At 46.4% G+C, this 23,920-nt stretch overlaps 3 protein-coding genes across 27 annotated transcripts; 1 reads left to right on the top strand and 2 right to left on the bottom strand.

The window, feature by feature from the left end:
• Positions 1-1,180: 1,180 nt before the first annotated feature.
• LOC109745430 (benzyl alcohol O-benzoyltransferase) lies at positions 1,181-22,800 on the bottom strand. Of its 25 annotated transcripts, none has more exons than XM_040399805.3 (7): positions 22,312-22,766; positions 20,505-21,458; positions 19,617-19,654; positions 18,868-18,954; positions 5,196-5,422; positions 2,260-2,915; positions 1,181-2,163 (listed from the first exon to the last, which is right to left on the bottom strand). In XM_040399805.3, exons 6-7 carry the CDS (start codon positions 2,701-2,703, stop codon positions 1,276-1,278), a joined length of 1,332 nt encoding a protein of 443 aa, XP_040255739.1. In that variant the 5' UTR covers positions 2,704-2,915; positions 5,196-5,422; positions 18,868-18,954; positions 19,617-19,654; positions 20,505-21,458; positions 22,312-22,766; the 3' UTR covers positions 1,181-1,275. The 25 variants fall into 25 exon arrangements, 8 of the variants coding, with proteins under 8 accessions (XP_040255739.1, XP_040255741.1, XP_040255740.1 ...); XR_002228550.4 differs by lacking the exons at positions 1,181-2,163; positions 2,260-2,915; positions 5,196-5,422 and adding exons at positions 16,038-16,317; positions 17,177-17,363; positions 18,101-18,212 and having other exon boundaries at positions 22,312-22,800; XR_002228558.4 differs by lacking the exons at positions 1,181-2,163; positions 2,260-2,915; positions 5,196-5,422 and adding exons at positions 16,038-16,317; positions 17,177-17,363; positions 18,101-18,203 and having other exon boundaries at positions 19,617-19,691; positions 20,500-21,458; positions 22,312-22,755.
• On the top strand, positions 7,854-8,354 carry LOC109745420 (BTB/POZ and MATH domain-containing protein 6-like). Its single transcript, XM_020304538.1, has one exon. It carries the CDS (start codon positions 7,854-7,856, stop codon positions 8,352-8,354), a length of 501 nt encoding a protein of 166 aa, XP_020160127.1.
• LOC109745421 (BTB/POZ and MATH domain-containing protein 2-like) lies at positions 13,356-14,437 on the bottom strand. The gene is made up of 2 exons (XM_020304539.1): positions 14,162-14,437; positions 13,356-14,045 (listed from the first exon to the last, which is right to left on the bottom strand). The coding sequence occupies exons 1-2, from the start codon at positions 14,435-14,437 to the stop codon at positions 13,356-13,358; spliced, it is 966 nt and encodes a 321-aa protein (XP_020160128.1).
• Positions 22,801-23,920: the final 1,120 nt, after the last annotated feature.

Below are 23,920 nucleotides of genomic sequence, written 5' to 3'. Positions count from 1 at the left end.
AGAAAAGTAGCAGAGGGGATTCGCCGGTGGTGGGGCTCATCGGAGCTTGGATGCGGCGGCGCTAGCAAGAGGTGAGGAGGCGAGGCAAGAGGACGAGCGCTCTTGGGGAAAAGAAAGCAAGTTGAAGAAAGCGGTAAGGATGTGCGTGAATTGTGTGGATGAGTGGTACAGGGATAAGAACGTGCGTGGTGCGCGTGCGACCCACAAACGCAAAGTGTGTGTGCATGTGTGCGAGAGAAAAAGAGCGGGCGCCACCGGACGATTGAAACGTTTCCTAATTTTTGTGAACTAATTATCTCTCTTCGTTATTGGTCTCCCCTAGCTACAAGGGCGTGACTAGGTCTCAGTTAACTAAGACTTAACCAAGTGTCAGTCAAGTGATATAACATGTAAAAAAATCTGAGAAGAAAAGTTTACACCGATGTCAATGTAAAATCTCACGAATATAGCATCGACTAAGACATAACCAAGTCCTAGCTGAATAAGATTTAGCAACACTATTACAACAATGCATCAACCTCCACCGCGCTCCGATGCACCCTTTTATTTTTGAGAAAATATGTTATATAACACTGTTTTAAATACTATTTCCTTATTTGACACTGCAAAACTTTTAATTCCCTATCTAACACTATGTCTAAATTTTATGTTTTTATGACACGGCCGTCCATTTTGAGCCTTAACGGTGTCAAATGATACCTGAAAAGACCTATTTTCCCCTCGCTGGTTTGTGACCAAAATTTTGCGTGGTAGTTTAGCTTTAGCATGTGACTCTATCTGGCGGATGTTCGACACAATTTTGTATCAAACAGAAATTAATTACTGAAATTGTTTCTTGAATGCAGAATATATAGGGAAGGAAACATGCCTCGGTACATGCATCCAACGGTCAGCCGAGGCCGAGGCACAATCTCAAGCCCGGTGTTTGTCAATGTGGTCGACTGCATGAACTCTGGCCCGCCAGCCACCATCATGACCAACCGCGGCGCTCCGCACAAGCTGTCTCAAAGTGTTTGTTCCCTGTATGGCTGAATACACGTAAAATTGTGGTCATATATCACATGAGGGGCTAATAGTTATTTTCATATGTCATTTAACACCGTTAAGGCTCTAAATGGATGAAAGTCTTATAAAGAAAAAAAATTCAGTGTTAAATAAGACAACAAATTTCAAGACAGTGTTAAATAAGAAATTCTCTCTTTATTTTTCATCCGGGCTTTTTGTTTGGAAAAGGAGGGGCAAAAAACCTGGCTTATTTTTCAGCTTAGGAATTTTCTAGGGCTGTTTAATACTATCCTTGAGCAAGCTCTGGATCTCCGCCGCGAACTTCTCCATGGCCATGGTTGGCAGTGCGACCGGCACTGCCACCGCGTCCGTTCCGTCGCTGGTCTTGACAGCCACAAAGAAGGCATTCCCGAACTTGACGCCAGAGGGCCCGCCGTACACCGGCTCGCCCCACCCGAAGTCCACGCGTTGGAACCCAACGTGCCGGAGGTCAGACAGAAGGAACATATTTGCCCTGGCCAAAGGCGGCCGGCCACGGAGCACCAAAAGGTCCGCCGTGGAGCGCATATACTCGGGGGTCACCGACGCTTTCGCCTCCCGCACCTGCTCCACCACGTCTGCCAACGAGCAGCTGAGCAGCGTGCCGGCGGCCATCACCACGGTGACGTACGCGCAAGCGAAGCCGTAGTAGCCAGCGGGGAGGCTCAGGGCGCTGCTGTGCCTCCTCACGCTGACGACGGTCACCAGCCGCGCCTCCTCGTCGGACCAGAGCGTCCTCAACGCCGCCGTGCGGGCGTGCCACAGCACCGCCGCGAGCACCTCGAAGCTCGTTGCCCTGTCTCGGAGGTGAGGCGGCATGACTTTCTTGATCGCGGCGACGTCCGAAGGGCCGAACACGAAGGCGCGCCTTACAATGTCATCCTCGGTTGGTGTCTGCGTCCGAGGCACTGGATCATACTCGCGGTGCGGGAATGCAGGCGTTGGGGGGCTTCGCGCGTCAAGAACCTCGCGAGACCAGGCAGGTGCGACGGTCGGCGCAGGAAGGCCTCGAGCGAGCTCGGCGACGGCGTTCAGGAACTGTATGAACCCCGCGGCGTCGCACATGGTGTGGTTGAAGCTATGCCACACGGCGAAGCCGCCACACAGGAGCCGCGTCACCTGACCATCGGCAAGAAAAGTTGTTAGCCTCAAACTGTGCATGGATAATGTGTCATGTGTGTGCTCACGTGCAAATGTGAAATCTGAAATGCTTACCTGAATGATCACCAGGGGGCAGTTGAGCAGAGCGCTGGGGCCATCCACCTCGAAGCAGAGCTCCTCAATCCACGGGAATGGCGGCATCAGCCCGGGCACGTCGGCCTCGAGATCCGCCAGTCGCACGTCAGCGTCCGCCTCGACGAACGTCACCCCTTCGCCGGTGCAGTCGACGGCCAGTTTCCGGTTCTCCACCTCCAGGAGCCGTCCGGCGAGTGGGTAGTAGTGCACCAGCGCCTCGGACAAGGCTCGGCGGGTGATGTCCACGGGGTCGCCGCGCGCGAGCCCTCCGCCGCGGTAGAAAAAGATGCCGCGGATGTGCGACCGCAGCTCGTCTTGGTCGTCGACGTCGGAGAGGCGCTTCTTCTCGCGCGGTGTCGTCGGCGAGGCTGGGCCGACGAGCACGGGCTCTCTCCGGAGTACGGTGAAGCTGAGCGTGGACATGACGTGGGTGTTCTAATTTTGTTCGGTTGTTTCTGCATGCAAAAGGTATCAGGTGTCCGGAGTCTTGTGCCAATGTACTGCGCCGCTCGTTCCTAATCCATTACTGTACTGTTACACCTTTGTCAAATGCCTCGGACCAATCGTTCCTAATCCATGTACTGTACTGTTACACCCCTTCACCCTTGGGCACGTGTAGGCTCAGGTCATGGGTGCTGTAATCATTGAAACATTCCCATCAAGATAACAAATAACAATAATGCTAGACCTACAGAGAATACATAAATGATTTACTTAAATTTTCAAACTAAATTCTCTCTCTCCCACCTAAATTCAACTGGAGTGGGCTCCTTCCCCTTATTACCAATCATAACTTCACATCAACTTGCCTGTTAGAAATTTAACTAATATTTTGTAGATGTAGCATTACTCTAATGGATAATCATGTTCATTGGATCCATGTAAATTAGCGGGTCAAATCGACCCCAATAACAGGTGAATGTTCTTTGCGGATCATTTGAGTGGCAGATTTAATGTAGAAGGGTGGCAACTTAAGTTGTAGGGGTTTGCAGTTTTCCTTTTTAAAAGATACTAGTTTTTTTTAACACAGTACAGACGCAAGCGTTTATATACTCGCGCATACACTCACCCCTATGAACGCACACACGCACACCCTATCCCTATGAGCACCTCCGAAAGACTGAGCCAACATATCATTTTGAAATTTACGAAGTCACCGTAGACACCTCGTCGTCGACGGGAACGTCTCCTCCCACTGAATGCGCATCGCCGAAAATCCTGAAATAAATCCAGGAATAAATGCGAGCTCCCGGACTTGAACCCTGGTGGACCCGGGATACCACAGTCCCTCTAACTATCCAACCACAGGTTGGTTCGCAAAGATACTAGTTGTTGGGACGTCACCTTGTGGCGCCGCTTGAGAGGAAGTTGTACGTAGGTTTCCATTTTAAAAAAATACATAGAGTCCTCGCCTCCGTCTAAAAAAATCCTCACCTTCATCTAAAAATGATATAAAAAAAGAAAAATAATTACCACCGCAGCCTACCAGCGAGTGCCCTTTGCATAACCCTCCATTTAAAAAATATCAGAGGTCGTCACCTCCGTCTAAAAAATACATTTAAAAAAATAATCCACACCTTCATTTAAAAAAATTCCAAAAGATTTCTCACCGCGGCCAACCAGCTTGTGCCGTGTGGCATAGCTGGTTGGCCGCCCTTCACGCATAGCTTCATGAATTTAATTCTTCACAAAAAGTGGCATCGTTCGATCACGGTCAAGCCGACGTGCGAGCGTTCGCCAGGGCCTCCTTCAAGCAAGCATTCATCAATTAATATTATCGTATCTCAAACTATGTACAGCTGAGCGTGGTGGTTGATGTTATTGTTATGTGCAGTTGAGCGCTACAGCATGACTGTTGATCGTCTTGTTTCATTTTACTACTTATTAATAATTTGATTGTTTGCATCATTGATGTCTCTTTGGCATTATATTTTTACAAATAACATGTTGATATTAATATATCGCAAATGATATTTGGCTGACGTTCCCTCGCAACATCAACCCAGCAAACGACCTTTCAACTGCCCATTCCTTTGCATGAATCTCGGAGCAGAGGAGAGGAACCACGTTAGTTTTTTTTACTCGTTCGTTACAAACTAAGCTGCAGTGCCAAGCTTGTTTACATATACTGGCTTGCTAGTGACCATTTGAATTGCAGCAAATATTTTGGATCACATCCAATGTTTTGGTAACCTGTTCTGGTTCTTTGTATGCAAGCTGTTGAGTTTTTGGCGACGAATTCCCTCGTCAATATTTTGGCACGCCCCGTTTTGATTAGGTTTGTTTGGGCACCATCGAAAAAATGTGTTAGACCATCTCTAACTGATCCCCTTAAATGGATTAGAGGAGTAAAATTCTGGTTTTTCTTCCCTAAACCGCAACTAACCGATCTCCTATACTCGTTAGAGGAGTAAAAAAATTTTTACACCCGAACTCTTAAATATACTCGACTGCACACTGCTCGAGTAAAAAAATTCTCCTAACCACCGTTCGACCTCATCCATTCCAGCGCCACCCAAGCACCTCGCATCCCCGCTCGCGCCCCCGCATCCACTCCGGTGCAGCCCCGCTGCCTAAATGGTCGGATCCAGCTAGCACTGGTCACCATCACCAATCAGAAGCGTCGATCCACGCCGCCACGTGCAGCCGTCCTGAGCCTATCGCGGTAATTCCTCCTAAAGCAGTGTGTCCTCATCTTAGTTCCCTGACCTGCCATCACCGCCGGTGCCATGGAGGAGGCAGTGGCGGAGCTAGGTTTACGAAAATGGGTGTACATAGTGCAAGATTCTACAAATTTTCTAGATTTTTTCAATATATACTTATTTTATCTACTTAGTCTGTGCTGTCTTTCCAGAATTAATGGGTGTACATGTACACCCATGTACCCTTTTGAATCCGCCCATGGGAGGAGGTACCTCGGCGTGCGGCATCAGTCGTGGGGGTGTGGGTGGCCAAGATCACGCACCGGAAACCCACCGACGCATCTAGATTGGCTCCTATCAATCTGCAGCATAGGCAAAGTGTGTGCGTACGCCATCCAGTCGGTGCGCCTCCATGGCGCGGCGGCATGGCTCAACTTCCCCTTCGGATCCGCCACGTCGGATCTGGTCCCCGTCAACTCCGAGTGGCCTTCCCACACGAGCTGCAGGAGGACCAGGAGGCTTGAGAGTGCCTCGAGGCAGAGCACGCACACGAGGAGTACATAGCGGAGTTCTATCGCCGATATCTGGAGCGCGACGAGGAGGAGCGCTGGCAGTTCAAGCTCTACAAGTTGGGGAGGCCGATGGAGCCGGGTCGTCCATTGCGACGGTCGTCATCGACCTTTGTTCTAGTGATGGCGACGACTCTGGGTTTGACATCAGCGGCAATGATAAGGACATCAACGGCGAGCCAAATTGGGAGAAACTCATGGCTGAGGCCGACTAGATTTCTTTTGTTTTTATGCAATTTTAGTTTGGATTTTGTTTAAATTTATGTAATACAGTTTATGCTACTAGTTTGAATCGAGTCCGATGGACTAGTTTGAATCAAATTTGCATGAATTTGTGTTAATTTTGTAAGGGGTTAAGCTCTAGGGGTACGGTTAGAAACCGCAATTTTATAGAGGAACAAATTTGAGGTTAAAGAGGCCGTTTGCTCCTCTAAGTTATAAGAAATCTGTTAGACAAGCTCTAGTTGTTCGCCTTTGGAATTTTTTGGGGGTTAATTGGTTGACTGGGTGTCTACTTGAATTGCAGCTAAAATTTTGGACTGCATCCAATATTTTGGTCACCCGTTCTAATTCTCTGTATGCGTGCTGGTGACTTTTCTGGCGGCAAATTCGATCCCTAATATTTTGGCACGCCACCGTTTTGATCAGGCTGGGGCGGGCACCATCCAAACAACCTCCTCGAACTCAAACGCCTGTGCCGGACGAGCGTCGCCGTCCCATTCACCAAATGTCCAGATGACAAAGCACTTTTCGCTTTCACTAATAGAAAAAGGGCCTTTAGTCCCGGTTCATAAGGGCCTTTAGTCCCGGTTCTGGAACCGGGACTAAAGGATCGTTACTAAAGCCCTCCACGCGGCCGCTGCCTGGAAGTCCACCTTTAAACCTGGTTGGTAACACAAACCGGTACTAAAGAAAATTTTATGATTTTTTTTGAAAAAAAAAAATTTGAAATTTTTTTTGATTTTCAAATTTCTGAATTATTTTAACCTCTAATCTCTAATCACCCCTCATCATTCCAAATCATCTAACTTCCTGAACGGTCACCCATCCTCTCACTACTCCAGCCTGAGCACGCTTAACTTCCGGGTTCTATTCTCCCTCGTTTTCAAGTCTGCACTTGTTGTTTTCCTGACAATAATAAGATGTCAATCCTATTAACCCTCAGAAATTTAGCTTGAGCATGAAGTCACACATTTCACTGTTTGAGTTTGAAACTATTGTTCTAAAAAAAAAATTTATTTAGTAACACTAATATTTCTTGAATAAGTAGTTTGACCATAGTTTGACCACAGTTTGACCACACTGTGACCAGATTTGACCAAAATTCAAAAAAACTGAAATAATTATTTCGTAACACTAATATTTCTTGAATAATTAGTTTGACCACAGTTTGACCACAATTTGACCAGATTTGACCAAAATTCAAAAAAACTGAAATAATTATTTAGTAACACTAATATTCTTGAATTATTATTTAGTAACACTAATACTTCTTGAATAAGTAGTTTGACCATAGTTTGACCAGATTTAACAAAAATTCAAAAAAAAACTGAAATTTGAGCATAACTTTTTTTCCTTTTAGAATTTGAGGATTCTAAAAATTTGCAAACAGGTCATAGGCTGTCAAAATCGGATGCGGATTTTCGTGCTGAACATTTTGATATAATATACGTTTTTTCTAACATCGTATGCAAAAGTTATAGCCGTTTTACATTTTCCCTACACTTTTTGCAAAACATGTCCAAATTTAAGTTTTTAAATTTTCCTAACTAGTACATGTAGTAACATAACTACATTGGAAGGATTTTAATTTTTGAAGTTTTTATCATTTTTTTTGCTTTTTACAAAACTGAAAAGGCGAGGGGGGGTAGAGTTTGAAAATGGGACCTTTAGTACCGGTTCGTGGCACGAACCGGTACTAATGCCTCAAACCCCATTAGTACCGATTGATGGCTCGAACCGGGACTAAAGATCTAACCTTTAGTACCGGTTGGTGCCACGAACCGGTACTAATGGGCATCGCACCCTTTAGTCCCGGTTCGTGGCATCAACCGGGACTAAAGGTCCCATTTGAACCGGAACTAATGCCTGTACGGTGCCCTAGCCGCTCGAACCGGGATTAATGTTCTTTTCTGGCTGAACCAAAGCCCTATTTTCTACTAGTGTTTGTGAATAACTGTTTTCAGTTTTGGTCGTTAACAATTCTGTTTTCTAGAAAGTCGATAACGATCCTACTCGGTATCCTATATTATGTCAAACAAACTGTCAAAGGACCCTTAATCTCAGGCACGCACACAAAAGGGCCACGTTTCCTTGGGGAGAGACCAACCCACGCACGCCCGCAGGCCCTGTTGCGCTTGCCATGGGGAACAACATCACCACTTGTCTGGGCAAGCCGCCGGCCGAAACGTCGTCGAGGTGCGTGACGCCGACGGCCACAACGGCGCACAACTTCGTGGTGGACAACTACTCGCTGCTCAGCGGCGCCATCGGCGTCGACAAGTTCGTGAGCTCGACGATGTTCAGCGCCGGCGACCGCAACTGGAACATCAGGTTCTACCCCGACGGTGACAGCCGGGGACCTGGCTACGCGGCGGCGTTCCTGCATCTCGTAGGAGGGGCAAAGGCGACGAGCGTGAAGGCCAAGTTCACTCTGAGCTTGCTGGGGAAAGATGGCAAAGTGCTCGGAGATTCGAAACCTGTGAGCATAGCGCAAACCTTCGAGTCGGAGGGTGTCAAGAGTTGTTGGGGCGCTATCAAGTTTGTCGAGCAAACCACGCTGCAAGATGCAGGCTGCTTCACGGTCAGGTGCGATCTGACCGTCGTCAAGGATGCCGTTGTGCACAAGATTATTAATAATTAGCTTATTCACGATGACCATTAATTTGCTTGTAAACGATGCTATTTTCCAAGTACTCCTCAATCCTAAAATATAGTGCATATTACATTTGTCCAATGTCAAACTTTGTGAGGTTTGACCAACTATGAGAGAATGTATGAATATTTACAAATAGCAAATATATATGCATGAGATGAAAATAATTTTCATTGTAAATCTTTTTTAGTTGGGTTTCGTCAAGTTGTAGTTTTCGTGATAAATCTAATGATATAGATTAGGTAGTAGAAGCGAACCAACCTCTGGTTGAGATGGTTAGGTGGACAGTGATATCCTCAACCCACCAGGGTTCAAATCCTGGTCCTCGCATTATTCCTGGATTTATTTTAGGAATTTCCGGCGATGCACTTTCAGTGGGAGGAGACGTTCCAATTGACGGCGAGGCATTGTTGCATTTAGGACAATGCTCCCTATCTTCAGCTTGCAATACCCCTTTTTAGGAGGTCAAAACGTTACATATATAACTATACTTACCAAAAATAAAAGTAGCAAATCATCCAAGCTCTAGGACATGATACTACATGAAACTCCTTTGTATTAGGATTACAATTTTTTCAAAATATTACTAGTACTTCCATCCTGCAGTATATTAATAATTCCTAGGAGCTCAGATTAAGATGAAACATATTGCAAAATCATTATTTGCCACAACTTCCAGGCTAATCAATCCACCAATCCTGCATGCCATCCCAAAAGAGTTGCTCCAACCATGTTTTACCAAGAAATAATATTAGTCATCTTCAGAAAAGAGATACTCCTATATATATAAATAAATAAAAACTGATCATTTCAATATTTTGTTGTCCATAGATAGCCATACTGCAATAATCAATCCATCCATCACTTATTTGAAGGATGAAATACCAAAATGGGAGGAAAACCGGAATAGAGTTCGAGATGCCCATGGTCGAGGCGGAATCCATGGCTCTCGCGACCCCGCGGCCGCGGCCGGCGGCGCCGCGTTGATCTCCCTCCTCCGGCCGTCATTTCAGCCGCCGAGACCAGATCCGGGCTGCTCTCCGCGTCCTCTCCCAGCTGCACTCCCTCTCCCCTTCAGGCTCTTGAGGTGCTGCTCATGGCCCTCGCGTCTGCGTCGTCATCTCCGACTCCGTCGGAAGCCTCAGCTGCTGCCGCCGCGCTGGCCGCGGCTGCTCTTGCCTCCCGCATGGCCGCCCCGGCAACTGGAGGTCGTCTGTCCCGTGCTGGACTCCCGCCAAGGCCAGATGTGGCAGCACCTCCGATGGCGCAGTCGGGCAAGCGCTCCCTGCCTCGCCCCGGGCCTCCTCCGAGCGGCGTCGCCGCGTTTTCCGCCCTGGACGCGGCGCGTGATGCTCCGGATCATGCTCCTGTCCTGGTGGTTGGAGGGCTTGGATCCCCTGCCTCCGCTGACTCTGCTCCTGGCAGCACCACGCTGTCAGCCCCGACTTCTACTGTGTGCACGTCGTCCCCAACTCTTGCCTGCGCTGCTACAGTGTCCTCGACTCCTGTGGAAGCCCCGCCGCCACCCGCGGCTGCTGTTGCTGAAGCGCCGTCCATGACTCCAGCTGGCAACACCGCATCGTCCACGACTCCTGCTGGCACCACCGCACCGTCCCTGACTCCTGTAGAAGTGGCGCCATCCTCAACGCCTGTCGGCGCTGAGCCGGGTCTGAACAAGGCGCGATATGTCTCGTGGAGCTCCCTTACCGACAATGAAGATGAAGAGGATGACGATGTGCTGGCCCCGCCGACGCTGCCGCCGGCTACCAAATCCTCAGTTCCGGCAGCTCAGCCGGGCATGGCGTGCGATGCGGATTCATGCGGTGGTTGGCAAAAGGTGATGCCGCGACGCAACGTGCAATGCCCTGTGTCACTAGGCCCTGCACTGGCTCCCCGTCCTATCCCCGCTTGGCTTCATGGTAGATGTTGCAGATGCCTCTATCCTGGACACCGTGCAGCGGAGTGTCGAGATCCTTTTAGGTGTTCTCGATGCCTTGAGAATGGTCATCGAGCGCGTGGGTGCCGCAATGCCTGGCGTCCCCTCAGCTTTTTGGGAAGCCCTACTTTGTCGGCATTGCCCCGCCTCCCTGTCGGACACCAACAAGCTTCAGTTCCTTGCAAGGTCCGGAAAGAAGCCGTGCCCCTCTCGAAGACGTTTGGTCGCGATTCTTGGGCATCGATCGTTGCTGCTCCTGCTAGCTCTGTGGCCTCGGCGGATATCCCAGTGCGGCCTGCCTTGGAGAGGCAGGCCGAGTTGTTGTGCTCTGAGCTCCTTGATATGGCTTCCTTCCGGTTTGAGGAGACGGTCCAGCCTCTGCGTGATGTCGTTGACTCCATGCAAGGTTGGATGTTGCGGATGGAGAGCTTCATGGAGCGAGTTGAGGCTGCACTAGGAGGGCTCTCCCTGGCGCCGCCTGTGTTGCAGAGTGCTCATGTGTTGCGCCCTTTGATTGTGCCTGATGGCAGCTTCGAGGTCGAGAGGGGAGACGAGCTTCATGGTTGTTTCTCCCCTCGTGCTAGAGCCAGCTCGCCGCCGTCGGCCTATGAGGGTCCAGGCAATGATGTGGTTGTGACTCCGGTGCTGCAGATCATGCCTGAGCTTCGGGAGCTGTGTGGAGGCTCGGTTCTGCCTCTGTCCGTCGAACAACCGAAGGTAGACCCTCCTGAGATCTCAATTGTGGCTTTATCGCCAGCGTCACCCCTGGATTCTAGCCAGATACTTGATGCTGAGGAGTGTGGTGATTTGGATGTTTCAATATCTCCATCTCCTAAGTCCATTGGGTGTCAGGCGTCCACCAGTTTACCTCTTGGTGTCATGGAGCATGGAGTTCTAGATGTTGCTGATGTTCCCTCGTTTGCGACCATGGAGCAGGTGATGCCTGTGAGTGACATGACCATTGAGCCAAGTGTGTTGGCACCTACTCCAAATCCAGATGCTCTCTTCGCGAAGAAACTTTGTGACTTGCTCGCCAGTGTGGAGGTTGCTAGACCTGGTTTGGGCAAGTCGATTGCTTGCCTCTTGACGGGGACACCAATAAGGGGCAAACAAAAGAAGGTGGGCAAAGGAAAGAGTGGCGCCATGGGCAAGGCGTCTCTCGCTGCTTGATGGATGACCTTCGATCTCTCAGCTTGTCCGCTTTGATTGGGTTGTCGTTGAGGGTTGGGAGGTGCCTGATGTCTTGTGTCGAGCTGTTCTTGTCGGGGGTCTCTTGGCGTAGTAGCAATATCGGGGTTTGTGGATGTTGTGTATTCGGAGAGTCTGGGAGGGGCCGCATGTGCTGTTGTGGGGTTTCTTGCCATGTGAGGAGTTAGTCCGTGCTCCATTTGTATTGGTTTTCGCCCGGTTTTCCGTAAATTAACTGGGCAATTCTCTTCTTCTTAATTAATCGATGAGGCAAAACTTTTGCCTCTGTTTCGAAAAAAAGAAATACCAAAATGGAGGACATGAACAAGCATACTATCTTACTTCCATCATCAAGATTTGGTAGATGTAACCGCGAAAAGGAAGAGTGCCACAATGTGTAGCTTGTCTAAGAGCTGTCCAACGATATGGCTTGCATTACGCCGAAGTGGTACATACTATTATCACTACCAACCGGGACAACCAACACCTGAGAAGCACAACCGACACCTGGGAAGCAACATAGCTCCCTCCTATACATAGACAACATCGAAGAATCACCCAACAATGAAACCGCTACAACAAAGCACATCAGACAAACAACCCAAGAACCCACGAAATCAGTAACACACGAAAAATTACATAACATAAGAATCACATACGAAGGCAAATCAAATCAAATCAAATCATGATGGAATAAAATAATTCAAATACGAACATAAGACGGCTTACTAATACATGCGAAGATGTTGCATTTTTTAATAGTAACCTAATTGATGTATTTAAATATGTTGTAGCATCGCAAAATATATATAGGAAGCAACCTATCGCATTTGTGGCAGAGGCTATTGTACAATTACCTGGTGCAGACAAATCCGGATAGAGTTATTGTTCATTTACCAGTACATAAAAATCTGTGTCTTTGGCTGGGAGGGGATCTTTATTTAGCAAATTAAAACTCCAAGATATAATTGGTTTTCTCAGCCAGGACCATCACTACATGTTGCAACCATGGCCATCGAGGCACTCGGTAAATGTCCATGTTGTCATCACCAGTAGACAAAACTCTGAGATTCATAATATATGTGTAACACATCTGTTGATTCATCCATAATCTGTACTGATTGAAACCTTAACCCCCTCCAGTACTGCACAGTACATATGTCTCCTCCCTTCATGCCAAGATATGTCACCTCCCTTCATGCCAAGATTGATACCCAGCTCCAACCATTGGGACTTATTGTTGTCATTAGCATCCCGATCCACTATCCCTGGAGGTAGAGTCATCCGATTAGCGACGACAAAGGCGCCAACATTGCCTCCTAAACCTGTTATCATCGTGTCGACTTACCCTACATTATTGTCCCACCAGTTGTTTTCCCTGTCAGGAGGGGGGGGGGGGGGGGGGGCACTTTGATGCCTTACCCTACGATAGTCCGTGTCGCTAATCTACCATTATCGTGACAAGTTTTATAGTATTTTTCTTCAAGAACAATTATATACTTTTTCATCATTTCAGGGATCGCTACACATTTACCTAGAGTCGGCTTAGTTCATCAGTGGAACAATGGAGGAAGGTTTGATTTCTAGAACCGTGTTTGCTATTCGCAGGCAGAGATAGAACGAGCGAGCAACACAATTCATCCATGACTACAATCCTATCTTCTTCTCGAAAAAACAAATTTTGTAAGGCATCGTATGCAATATTCCTAAAATGTGAAATCGAGTAGCTTATAAGTAGAAAATCCAATAATTATCATGGCAACGTAAAAAGTGTGGTAAAAAGAAGATGACTAAAATCTAACATGGTCTGTACATGACCGAATAATATTTTGCCTGCTCGGTGTGTGTAGTCATCACCTCACATTCTAGGTGCAGGACACTCCTTTCAGTATATCCTCCATGAGCAAAGGACAACTAACTACGAGCTGCTTGAATCCATCAGTTGCCATGACAGCAGATAGTTTGTCCCGTGGTGAACTAATAAACTGAATGCAAGCTTCCTTAAGATCCTCGCAGTGATGCTGCTCTGCCAGAAGCAACGTGGTGGCAACCGTATCGACGTCGATGCCCTCATGCAGCTTGTCTTCACACATGATCTTTAACCTGTCTACTCCGTACCTGTCCGCGGCAACTAGCAAGTGTTGTAGCCTTACAATTTTGCCTTCGTCTTCATCGTCATCTGGCATAGCATCCGTGTACATGAAGTGAAGAAGCGCCTCAAAGACCTGGGGCTCCATGTCGTCCACCATGATGTGCCCTGTCTTGCTTTCCTTCATGGGTCCAAAGAGCTCGGCCTTGAAAACCTGAGAACGTGCAGCCAACACGCATCTATGGGCTCTGAACAGCTGGTCGCGCACACTGAACGTCACATCTGCACCTTCTCCATCCTTGAGCATGTGCTCGAGGCTCTCCATCAGGCTTGGCGGCGGCACCTCTACAGGTCTCCTGTTGCGCACCGTCCGAGTTTCATGTATGACCTGGAGAACGCATCTTATCGTGAAACGGCCGTTGTTGGCGTCCGACAGAGCTCTAAGCGTCGATTTCTGGACATATCTCTGGTAGCCCCAACTGTAGTGTGGTGCACAGAATGTATGCTCGTCGCAATCGGAGGTTGTAACTTGTACCTGGCCGTCTAATTTCTCCACCACGTCCAAGGAAAGCGCGCCCTCACGTTGTTCGCTTGGCTGGCGCAATACAGATAACAGGAGGCCATGTCGCTAGATTTGTCTTTCTGCTCCCCGTCGGGGTAGAACTTGATCGTCCACGCGTAGCCGCCGACGTTGAACGTGCTCGAGCTGACAAACTCGCCGGCGCCGATGCCCTCAAGCAGCGGGTAATCGCGCACCACGAAATTGTGGGCCGACATGGCGCTCTCAGTGAAGCACGTCGACGACGTCTCGGACTGGCACTCGCCATGGAGGAAAAGTCCGCTGTTAACGTTGCCCATCGCAATAGGCGAGTGCAGGGCGCGATGGGTAGGTCTCGACTTATGAGCGTGGTCTTGTGTATATGTATACGGAGAACTTGACATTATTATTGCCGCATACGGCCGGTGTCGTACGGAGTAGTATATAGTCTCTCCGCTCTGCCATGTAAGGAGAAAATACGGAGGATCCTGACCGCTCTAAACCGTTCGATTTCGATACACACAGAATACGAACCGAATTCGCACGTACACGTACACAACCATGCATGAGACGTCACCGGACTAGCTAAACACACGCGCGTACGCCGGGTTTTTTCATCAGTTCTAAAAAAAGAATTAACAAAACAAAAACTTGGATTTTGTTTGCTAGCGTCAGCGTCCAAAGTCAATAGAAAAAACATACACACAAAAAAAAACTTGGTAAAAAGTGAAGGAAGGCGGCGCCGCGCTAAGCGTCTAAAGTTTAAGTCGCGAATATTTCACGCGGGCGCACGCGCTATATGCGTATGTATGTGATGGTTTTAACAATCGATAAGCAATGGAAAGTCTCCCTTATATGTTGGTTATAGTCTTCCTCCCTTAGCAGTATGGGACAAAAACTACATCTCCTTTCCTCTGCTGTCGCACCTGAGCAGGCCAGCCGCTGCTACAAGTCATGTCGGTTTTACCTTGGCCCTTCTCTGTTGGACATATTTGTGTCTGGCGAGGCCCACCATTTCAAATGGATATACTAATGGTGTACCAATTGATTTCTCTGTTACTTGCAACTAGCTAGTTATTTAAATATACTAGTTTCCTTCTTTATTATGTTTTTTCGAGAGGATAGTGAGAGACTAATACAGCTGCAAAACTAGTAGGCCACACGTTTAACCTGACATGAGTTTTTAAATAGTCTGCTCAGTTTCGTTGTTTCACATGTATGATTTTAAGGTGATATCTTTCACATTATGAAAAATGAGAGAATATTTAGTTGCATAATTTCTGGTGGCAAATTTGAAATGAGTTACTTTCCAAAAAAATCATGAAAAAGATGCTTAGCTTCCCTACATATGAAGTTTGAGGACACTTGTGCCCTGTTTGAAATCGCGCCGCTCCACAACTTCACTCCCAGAGCGGGCGGACCTGTAGTTTCCTCGCACCGTAGATTCCGGGAATGGGGGGTTGCCGAACAAGGCCTTGATAAACAACTAGCAGTTGCTTCCCAAAAGTAACAAAAAATAATAATAAATTTAGAATTTAAAAACCCATGTCTCCGTGAGGATTGGGATAGTGTTTTGCTTTTTGCAAGGGGCTCAGGCATGGTATATTTATATTTTCTAGCAGGATGGAAATTTAAAAACCCTTGTCGACATATGAAGTTTCCAGACACATGATAAACAACTGACAGTTGCTTCCCAAAAAATAATATTTTTTTTCCTTTTTGATTTAGTAGAATTTAAAACCTCTTATTGCCCTGAGGAGGATTGGTGTACTGTTTTGCTTTGCAAGGGGCTCCGGTGCATCATTAGCTGATTTCATCAAGATACTAGATAGATTTAGTTTTTGAGCAGGATGGGAATTTTAGTTTGGAGACATGGAGAAAATCAATTGAGACAAAAAAAAAAGAGCAGACATTCACTCATGAATGAAGGATTCTTTCAACCAACAGTATTAAAGTTCACTGTAAACAATGTAACAAATTTTTAGGCATGTCCAAATGGCTATACCTAAAAAAAACCAGATAAGCTACTACCAAACCCAACACTACATGAAGACTCCCTCACTAACAGATAAGTTGAATAGAAAAACTCCCATGAACTACTGACAGTAGAAAAGAAACTGCAAAACGGCGACTCCAGTGCTCAGCGATGCCAACCAACAAAAAGTTGCTGCGTCTTGGCGCTTCATAGGATCCTCCATTGCTGCAGCAGAAACGTGACATAGTACAAGGTCAGTCAGTAGGATCCTTGATGGATCCGCGCTCAAAGATTATTAGTCTGTTTCTAGTAGTCCATGATGCCCACCACACAGCCAAAATAAATGGCAAACCACAGAATGGTCCCTACTCTTACAAAAAATTCTCTTATTTCACAACATAGTTACACTGGCATATATAGAAAAAAAAATCTTATTAGTTTCACTTCTGCCCTACACATACACATGATTTATAGCTAAACACTGGAACATGTACGCATCAATATTCACTTAGACTCCAGACTTCCACAAAACTTGACAATGATAAATCCAAACTTACAAAATTAGTCGTGCAAAGGTCCTATGGATCCAACTAAACTTGCACATCACAAAACTACACGAACAGTCAACACGTATCAAGTCAATATATATGCTGAATTGCTGATCGATCTACTAGTCATGCAAAGTTCTACAGATCAGAATATGCTTTCACATCACCAGAGAGTCTCACTGATCATCCAAGAAAACACATGTGTATGCGTGCCTTTCAGGCAAACGACTCCAAAGCATACTTAATTTTTTGGAACCCATCTAGGCGAGACATAACACACCAAATTGTGGCAGGCACTGAATATCATGTACCAGATCGCAAGCATGAGGCAAATATCTTCCATCTCAACAGATTCCCCACCCCCCCCCCCCCCCCCCCGGCGCGGGTATAACAAACACAATGTCAAGCTCTTATGCTCGTTTTGACTTCCCACAAACCGTCACACAAATGCAACCACAGAAGATTATCCAACAAACTAAGAGCATGCATTTTGCACGATCCATGGTTGCCTCTGATATAAAAAAGATCTATCATACCTTCGAAGCACACTTGAATCCCATCGAATCCATGGGAGGGTCCCACGCTCTGGCCGCCGCCACCCAGACCCCCAGCACAGCAGATTTCCCCGTTGGTGATGCAAAACGCCGACTCCAGTACTCAGCAGTCATCAATGCCAAACAACAAAAAGTTGTTGGCCTTGGCGCTTCATATCATCCTCCATTGCTGCAGTAGAAAGTGATGGATTCACGCACAAAGCTTATTAGTTCCATTCCAAGATGACCACCACAGAGCCAAATAAATGACAAGCCACGAAATGCTCCCTACTCCCCATGCCATCATATTTCACAACAGAGTTACACTGCGACATATACAAAAAATTGCTTGCAAATCTGATAAAGCAAGCTCATCAGTCAAACGATCCTATTACTATTGTTAATGTGCACAGCACAGCACGACACATGATATAATAGGCGAAGCATGCCACATTCTTATCATCAACACAAAGCACAAGCACTAGCACATGGTAAAAGAACATTTGTCCTTATACCTATGAAACAAGACAAGAATCACAGCGAGAAATATAAACTCTAAAGGTCAATCCTAGCATGGCCAAGAAGCATAATCATTGAATTACAACTCAAACAATCGCATAACCATGGCCAATTAGTTACTATACCATGCCACTTCATGAAATTAAACCTGGTGTAACATCATCTGGAGATAATAAGGCTAAACAAACACCAGTTCTTATCAAAAGTAATTCCTAGAAAGTAACAAAAACAGGCTAACAAGATCATCACAATCACAAGATTGCCGTGGCCAAAGGACAACACCGTGGGAACCATGACCACATAACCAGGCCCTCAATCATTGGCCCGATGGTCGGCACCAATCAGACATGGTTCGATGGCCGGGCAATCTCAGGCACAAGGGAGAGAGGCAGGGGACCAGGAACTCACCAGAGAGCGTTTCAATTGCATCATCCTCAAGGAGCAACATCAGAGAGCCAGTCCCTCGCATTCTGTCAGCACTTGTGGACTTCCAGTTTTTATATTAAAAAAACTTGTGTCCCTAAAACTAATATTTTTAGGCTTTAGCAGATCAATTGCACCACAGGAAAACAAATAAGGGTATAAAACAAAAAGAAACTCGGTGCATACACAACCACTACTTTTAGCAGCTTGGTTGCACCACATACGGAAAAGGATATGGAAGACAATCAAGAAAAGCCCTACTATTTAATAACAGGACGCAACTTTATAAAGCGGCACAAATGGCTTCCACCAGCTCTTCAATATGACAGTTTATCAACAGTCTTAATACACCGTTCCATTGGGGGCAATTATGACATAACACTTTGTCATTCACCAATCAACCAAAGTTAAAAGTGGTTTCAGGTTTGTACTACTGAGTCCACTAGTGAAAACTTAGGTAGAACAGAAACACCTTTCAGGTGATGGTAGAATTGCTTAGGGCCTATTTAGGGCAGACACTACAGGATTAAGAAACAATCAGGATTAAGTATATAGATTCCAAAACTACAATAGCCGGCATTGCAGTAATTAAGAAATATTCAAGTGCATGTTTGCCAAATTCCCAAAGCACAAACCACATTGTCTAACAGGGAAACAGAGCATCCAGTAAGCAAAAGACCGAGTCATGACAACAGCGACAATAACAAAATGAAGCAAACAATTTCTTTACTCATCCCAATTGGATAATGTACCTGGATTAGAACCTCCAAGCATGAGAGAGCACCAGCAGCAACAGCAGACAACAACGATGTGGTACCATAGGCTATTTCAGTGTTCGACTGCAAAAAAGCAATGTTTGTAAGAACTAGCTTTAGTACAGAAGTTAATGAAATCCCACAGATCTAAATTGAATTCATACACAACACCACAGAAAATTAATCCATGCCACATTCTTATCATCAACACAAAGCCCGGCACTAGCACTTGGTAAAAGATCAAGTACAGAATATTTGTGCTTATCATACCTATGAAACAAGACAAGAATCCCCTATGCAAGAAATATAAACCCTAAAGGCCAATTCAAGCATGGCCAAGATGCATATCCACTGAATTACAACTCAAACAGTCGCATAACCATGACCGATTAGTTACTATACCATATGCCACTTCAGGAAATTAGACCCAGTGTAACATCATCTGAAAATAAACAAGCTAAACCAAGACCAGTTCTTATCTAAAGTAATACCTAAGTAACATAAGCATGCCAACAAGATCATCACAATCACGAGATTGCTGTGGCCGAAGGGCAACACCACAGGAACCATGACCACATAACCAGGCCCTCAATCATTGGCCCGATGGTCGGCACCAATCAGTCATGGCTCGATGGCCAGAGGACAACCACCACAGAAAACATGACCACATAACTGGGCCCTCAATCAGCCTGATGACCGGACAATCTCAGGGCACAATGGAGAGAGGGAGGGGACCAGGAACTCACCAGAGAAGCATTTCAAGTGCATCATCCTCAAGGAGCAACTTCAGAGAGCCAGTCCATGCATACAACAATCGAATTCTGTCAGCGGATGTAAACTTTCATTTTTGTATATTAAAAAACTCAGTGTCCCTAAAGGTAATATTTAGGATTTAGCAGATCAGTTGCACCATAGGAGAACAAAAAAGGGTATAAAACAAACAGATACTCAGTGCCTCCGGTCCTCTACAGCCACTACTTTTAGCAGCTTGGTTGCACCACATGCGAGCAAGGATATGGAAGAAAATCAAGAAAAGCCCTACTATTTAATAACAGACTTCCACGAAACTTGACAATAATAAATCCAAACTCACAAAATTAGTCATGCAAAAGGTCCTATGGATCCAAATAAACTTGCACATCAGAAAACTAGAATCTACAGGAACAGTCAACACGTATCAAGTCAATACATATGCTGGATTGTTGATCGATCTACTAGACATGCAAAGTTCTACAGATCAGAATATGCTTTCACATCACCAGAGTCTCATTAATCATCCAAGAAAACAGGTAGATGTGTCTGCGTGCCTTTCAGGCAAATGACTCCAAAGCATACTTCATTTTTTGGAACCCATCTGGGTGAGCCATAACACACCAAATTGTGGCAGGCACTGAATATCACGTACCAGATCAAGCAAGCATGAGGCAAATATCTTCCATAGAAACAGAACCCCCCCCCCCCCCCCCCCCCGCCCAACCAAACACACAGAGGAGGATATAACAAACACAATGTCAACCTATTATGTTCCCACAGACCGACACGCAAATGCAACCACAGAAGATTATCCAACTAATTAAGAGCACGCATTTTGCATGATCCATGGTTGCCTCTGAAATAAAAAAGATCTACCATACGTTCGAGGCACACTTGAATCCCGTCGAATCCATGGGGGAGTCCCACGCTCTGGCCACCACCACCCAGACCCCCAGCACGGCAGATTTCCTCGTTGGTGATGCAAAACGCCTACTCCAGTACTCAGCAATGCCGAACAAAAAAAAGTTGTTGGTCTTGGCGCTTCATATCATCCTCCATTGCTGCAGTAGAAAGTGATGGATTCACACACAAAGATTATTACTTCCATTCCAGGATGACCACCACACAGCCAAATAAATGTCAAACCACAAAATGCTCCCTACTCCCCATGCCATCATATTAACTGCCACATATACAAAAAATTGCTTGCAAATCTGATAAAGCAAGCTCATCAGTCAAGCGATCCTATTACTATTGTTATTGTACATAGCACGACACGGCACATGATAATAGGTGAAGCATGCCACATTCTTATCATCAACTCTAAGCACAGCACTAGCACTTGGTAAAAGAATATTTGTCCTTATACCTATGAAACAAGACAAGAATCACGGCGAGAAATATAAACTCTAAAGGTCAATCCTGGCATGGCCAAGAAGCAAATTCACTGAATTACAACTCAAACAATCACATAACCATGGCCAATTAGTTACTATACCATGCCACTTCATGAAATTAAACCTGGTCTAACATCATCTGGAAATAAAAAGGCTAAACAAACACCAGTTCTTATCAAAAGTAATTCCTAGAAAGTAACATAAGCATGCCAACAAGATCATCACAATCACGAGATTGCTGTGGCCGAAGGGCAACACCACAGGAACCATGACCACATAACCAGGCCCTCAATCATTGGCCCGATGGTCGGCACCAATCAGTCATGGCTCGATGGCCGGACAATCTCAGGCACAAGGGAGAGAGGGAGGGGACCAGGAACTCATCAGAGAGTGTTTCAACTGCATCATCCTCAAGGAGCAACGTCAGAGAGCCAGTCCCTGCATGCAGCAATCGCATTATGTCAGCACTTGCGGATTTCCATTTTTTATATTAAAAAAACTTAGTCCCTACAGCTAATATTTTCAGGCTTTAGCAGATCAATTGCACCACAGGAAAACAAATAAGGGTATAAAACAAAAAGAAACTCAATGCATCCACAGCCACTACTTTTAGCAGCTTGGTTGCACCACATACGACCAAGGATTTGGAAGACAATCAAGAAAAGCGCTACTATTTACTAACAGGCCGCAACTTGCAACACAATGATGAACATTGCACCAACCCCAGTCAATCATGAGTTGTTATTTGTTGTGTTGCCAGAACAAAAACAAAACTTTCTAGCACTCAAAAACCAAGCATACTTGGTTTAATTAACCTAAACCTATAACAGCTCACTGACAAAAAATGTATTAAACTTTTGGTTGTGGTTGCACCGATGTTCGGAAAACCAACAGTTTCTTAACAGTCTCAAGAAAACAATGTGATAGTTCTGTTGTGAGCATTCAGGGCTCAGTGACTCACCAAGTTTCTATCAGTTTAATAAAGCAGGCCACCAGCTTAATGCAGAGCGGACACTACATGATTAATACAACAGTAGCAGCAAAGTAGCAAATAGGCATAAGTAGCCTTGGTTAAGGGCGTTGCCTGACATCAATTCAGAACTTATTGGCAGGGGGCCCTAGTTCCGTAACATCCTTCATTAAGGATAAAATTATTATTTTGAGTAGATACACTGGCAGTACAATACGATACAACATGGTAAAGAATTATTCAGAGCTGCCTTTTTTACGTGATAAAAAGACAGTGATAATTCAAATTACATTCTGACAGAGCAGATGGGCGAGAGAGGACCTTGAGTGGCCCTAGGGTCAGACAGAGCAGCCATCCGTGTCGTCGGTCGCTGGGAACCGCGTCGTCGGACGAGCAGGTCCTGTCCCGGCGCGGCGCAGCGCACACGGGCGGCGAGCCCCCCGACGCGGGCGGGCGCGCGCGCGTGCACCTCCGTGGAGGGAGGTCCAGGTCGAAGAAGCCCTGGGCAAGGTGCGCTGGCGAGCGTGGCGGATCGGGAATGTGCTCGATCTGCAGCTTGGGATAGGAAGAGAAGGTGATGTGAGGAGGAGAGAGTGGAGGGGCGGCGGTGGGAGACGAGGACGCCGGTCGGGGGCGGAGGCCGGCGGTGGGTGGCGGCGGCGCTTGAAGGTGGAGACGGCGGCGGTGGGAGAGAGGGAGAGAGGGAGAAGGAGGAGGTGCTGCGGCTGCGGCTGCGGCGTTGGTTTGGGGATTTTGGGTGCTTGTTGGATGGATTGGGGAGTTGGGTCAGCCACGATCCCGTTCCCACGGATCGCTGCGCGCTGATTCGTCCATCGCTCCTTCCCGCGGAGCGCCAGACGTGTAGAGCCGATCCTAACCCTCCATCAAAATCGGACGACTTGCAGTTGCAGATCACACGACCCGTCCGCACCCCCTCGCCTCGCATCGATCCTCTGTTTGGTCGTTGATTGGTCGGTCTCACGATCCCACGGATCGATTGATGCTCATTGGTCGAGCACTGCATCCCACGGATGCACGGCTCTTCAGACGCGATCTCAGCCGTTCACACAAGATCTGACAACTTGCAGATCACACCCCACATCCACAATATATATATAAATAAATAAAATCAGCTATTGTTTTACCCACCATTTAATTGATAGTCTAATTGTTAGTGATGCGCGTAAATGAATTATCGGTAGTTTCTTAATTAGTTTTTCCTAAGCCGACATCGCTCTCTGTCCACACATCCGTTGTTGCGCGCCTTGTGCACTCAGCCTACGGGGACACACGCTCTATGCTTCGGGACGATTGTTGTATTAACATTATTTTGTGCATATGCACATTTTATATATCCAATTTGACCTTAATATGTTCGTATAGTCCCCATTATATTTCTTTTTTAGCTGATTATGCACTTTAATTCATAGAAACTTCTTCGTTGTCGGTTTACCATACCAAATTGCACCATCGCAAGCTTAATTTGGCTCATAAGATGGTAGCCGCAATTTGGCTTGATATCATATGTGACCTCTAGCGGCGAATGCTTGATCTTCTATGACCAATGCTCGATCTCTCGTGCGTCTTGGCTGAAGATGCCCATCATCGGTCCCACGCAGCCATGTCCAGAGGCCGAGTCGTCGAGACAAGACCACACCATGCTCACAATCGCTGTGACTGCTAGAATTTAGATAAAGCATATCTCTTGATAACATTTATAGACCACTTAACTGGATATTGTTTTTTGATGCATTTAAATATTCATTGATAACATTTTGTACATACGTATATTGATTATTTTCATGTTTATACTAAAGGGCCCATGTCCTAGTTTCGCCCCGAGCCCCCCAAAATCTCAAGACTGGGCCTCTGCCCCTGCTAAATAATTGTCATTGACAAAATTAGCCCTCAAAGTGTCCCGGGTTTTAGT

This window comes from Aegilops tauschii, chromosome 2 (genome assembly GCF_002575655.3).
Source record: "Aegilops tauschii subsp. strangulata cultivar AL8/78 chromosome 2, Aet v6.0, whole genome shotgun sequence".
NCBI classification, from domain to species: Eukaryota; Viridiplantae; Streptophyta; class Magnoliopsida; order Poales; family Poaceae; genus Aegilops; species Aegilops tauschii.
The sequence above is the reverse complement of the archived record's forward strand: the minus strand, read 5'-3'. Positions and strand labels throughout refer to the sequence as shown.

Coding starts and splice junctions, on each gene's coding strand:
- LOC109745420 (XM_020304538.1), top strand. CDS start 7,854: ATGGGGAACAACATCACCACTTGTCTGGGCAAGCCGCCGGCCGAAACG.
- LOC109745430 (XM_040399807.3), bottom strand. CDS start 2,703: ATGTCCACGCTCAGCTTCACCGTACTCCGGAGAGAGCCCGTGCTCGTC. Junction 2,164..2,259: donor GCCCCCTGGTGATCATTCAG/GTAAGCATTTCA, acceptor GCCGATGGTCAG/GTGACGCGGCTCCTGTGTGG.
- LOC109745421 (XM_020304539.1), bottom strand. CDS start 14,437: ATGGGCAACGTTAACAGCGGACTTTTCCTCCATGGCGAGTGCCAGTCC. Junction 14,046..14,161: donor GCGCCAGCCAAGCGAACAAC/GTGAGGGCGCGC, acceptor TGGGGCTACCAG/AGATATGTCCAGAAATCGAC.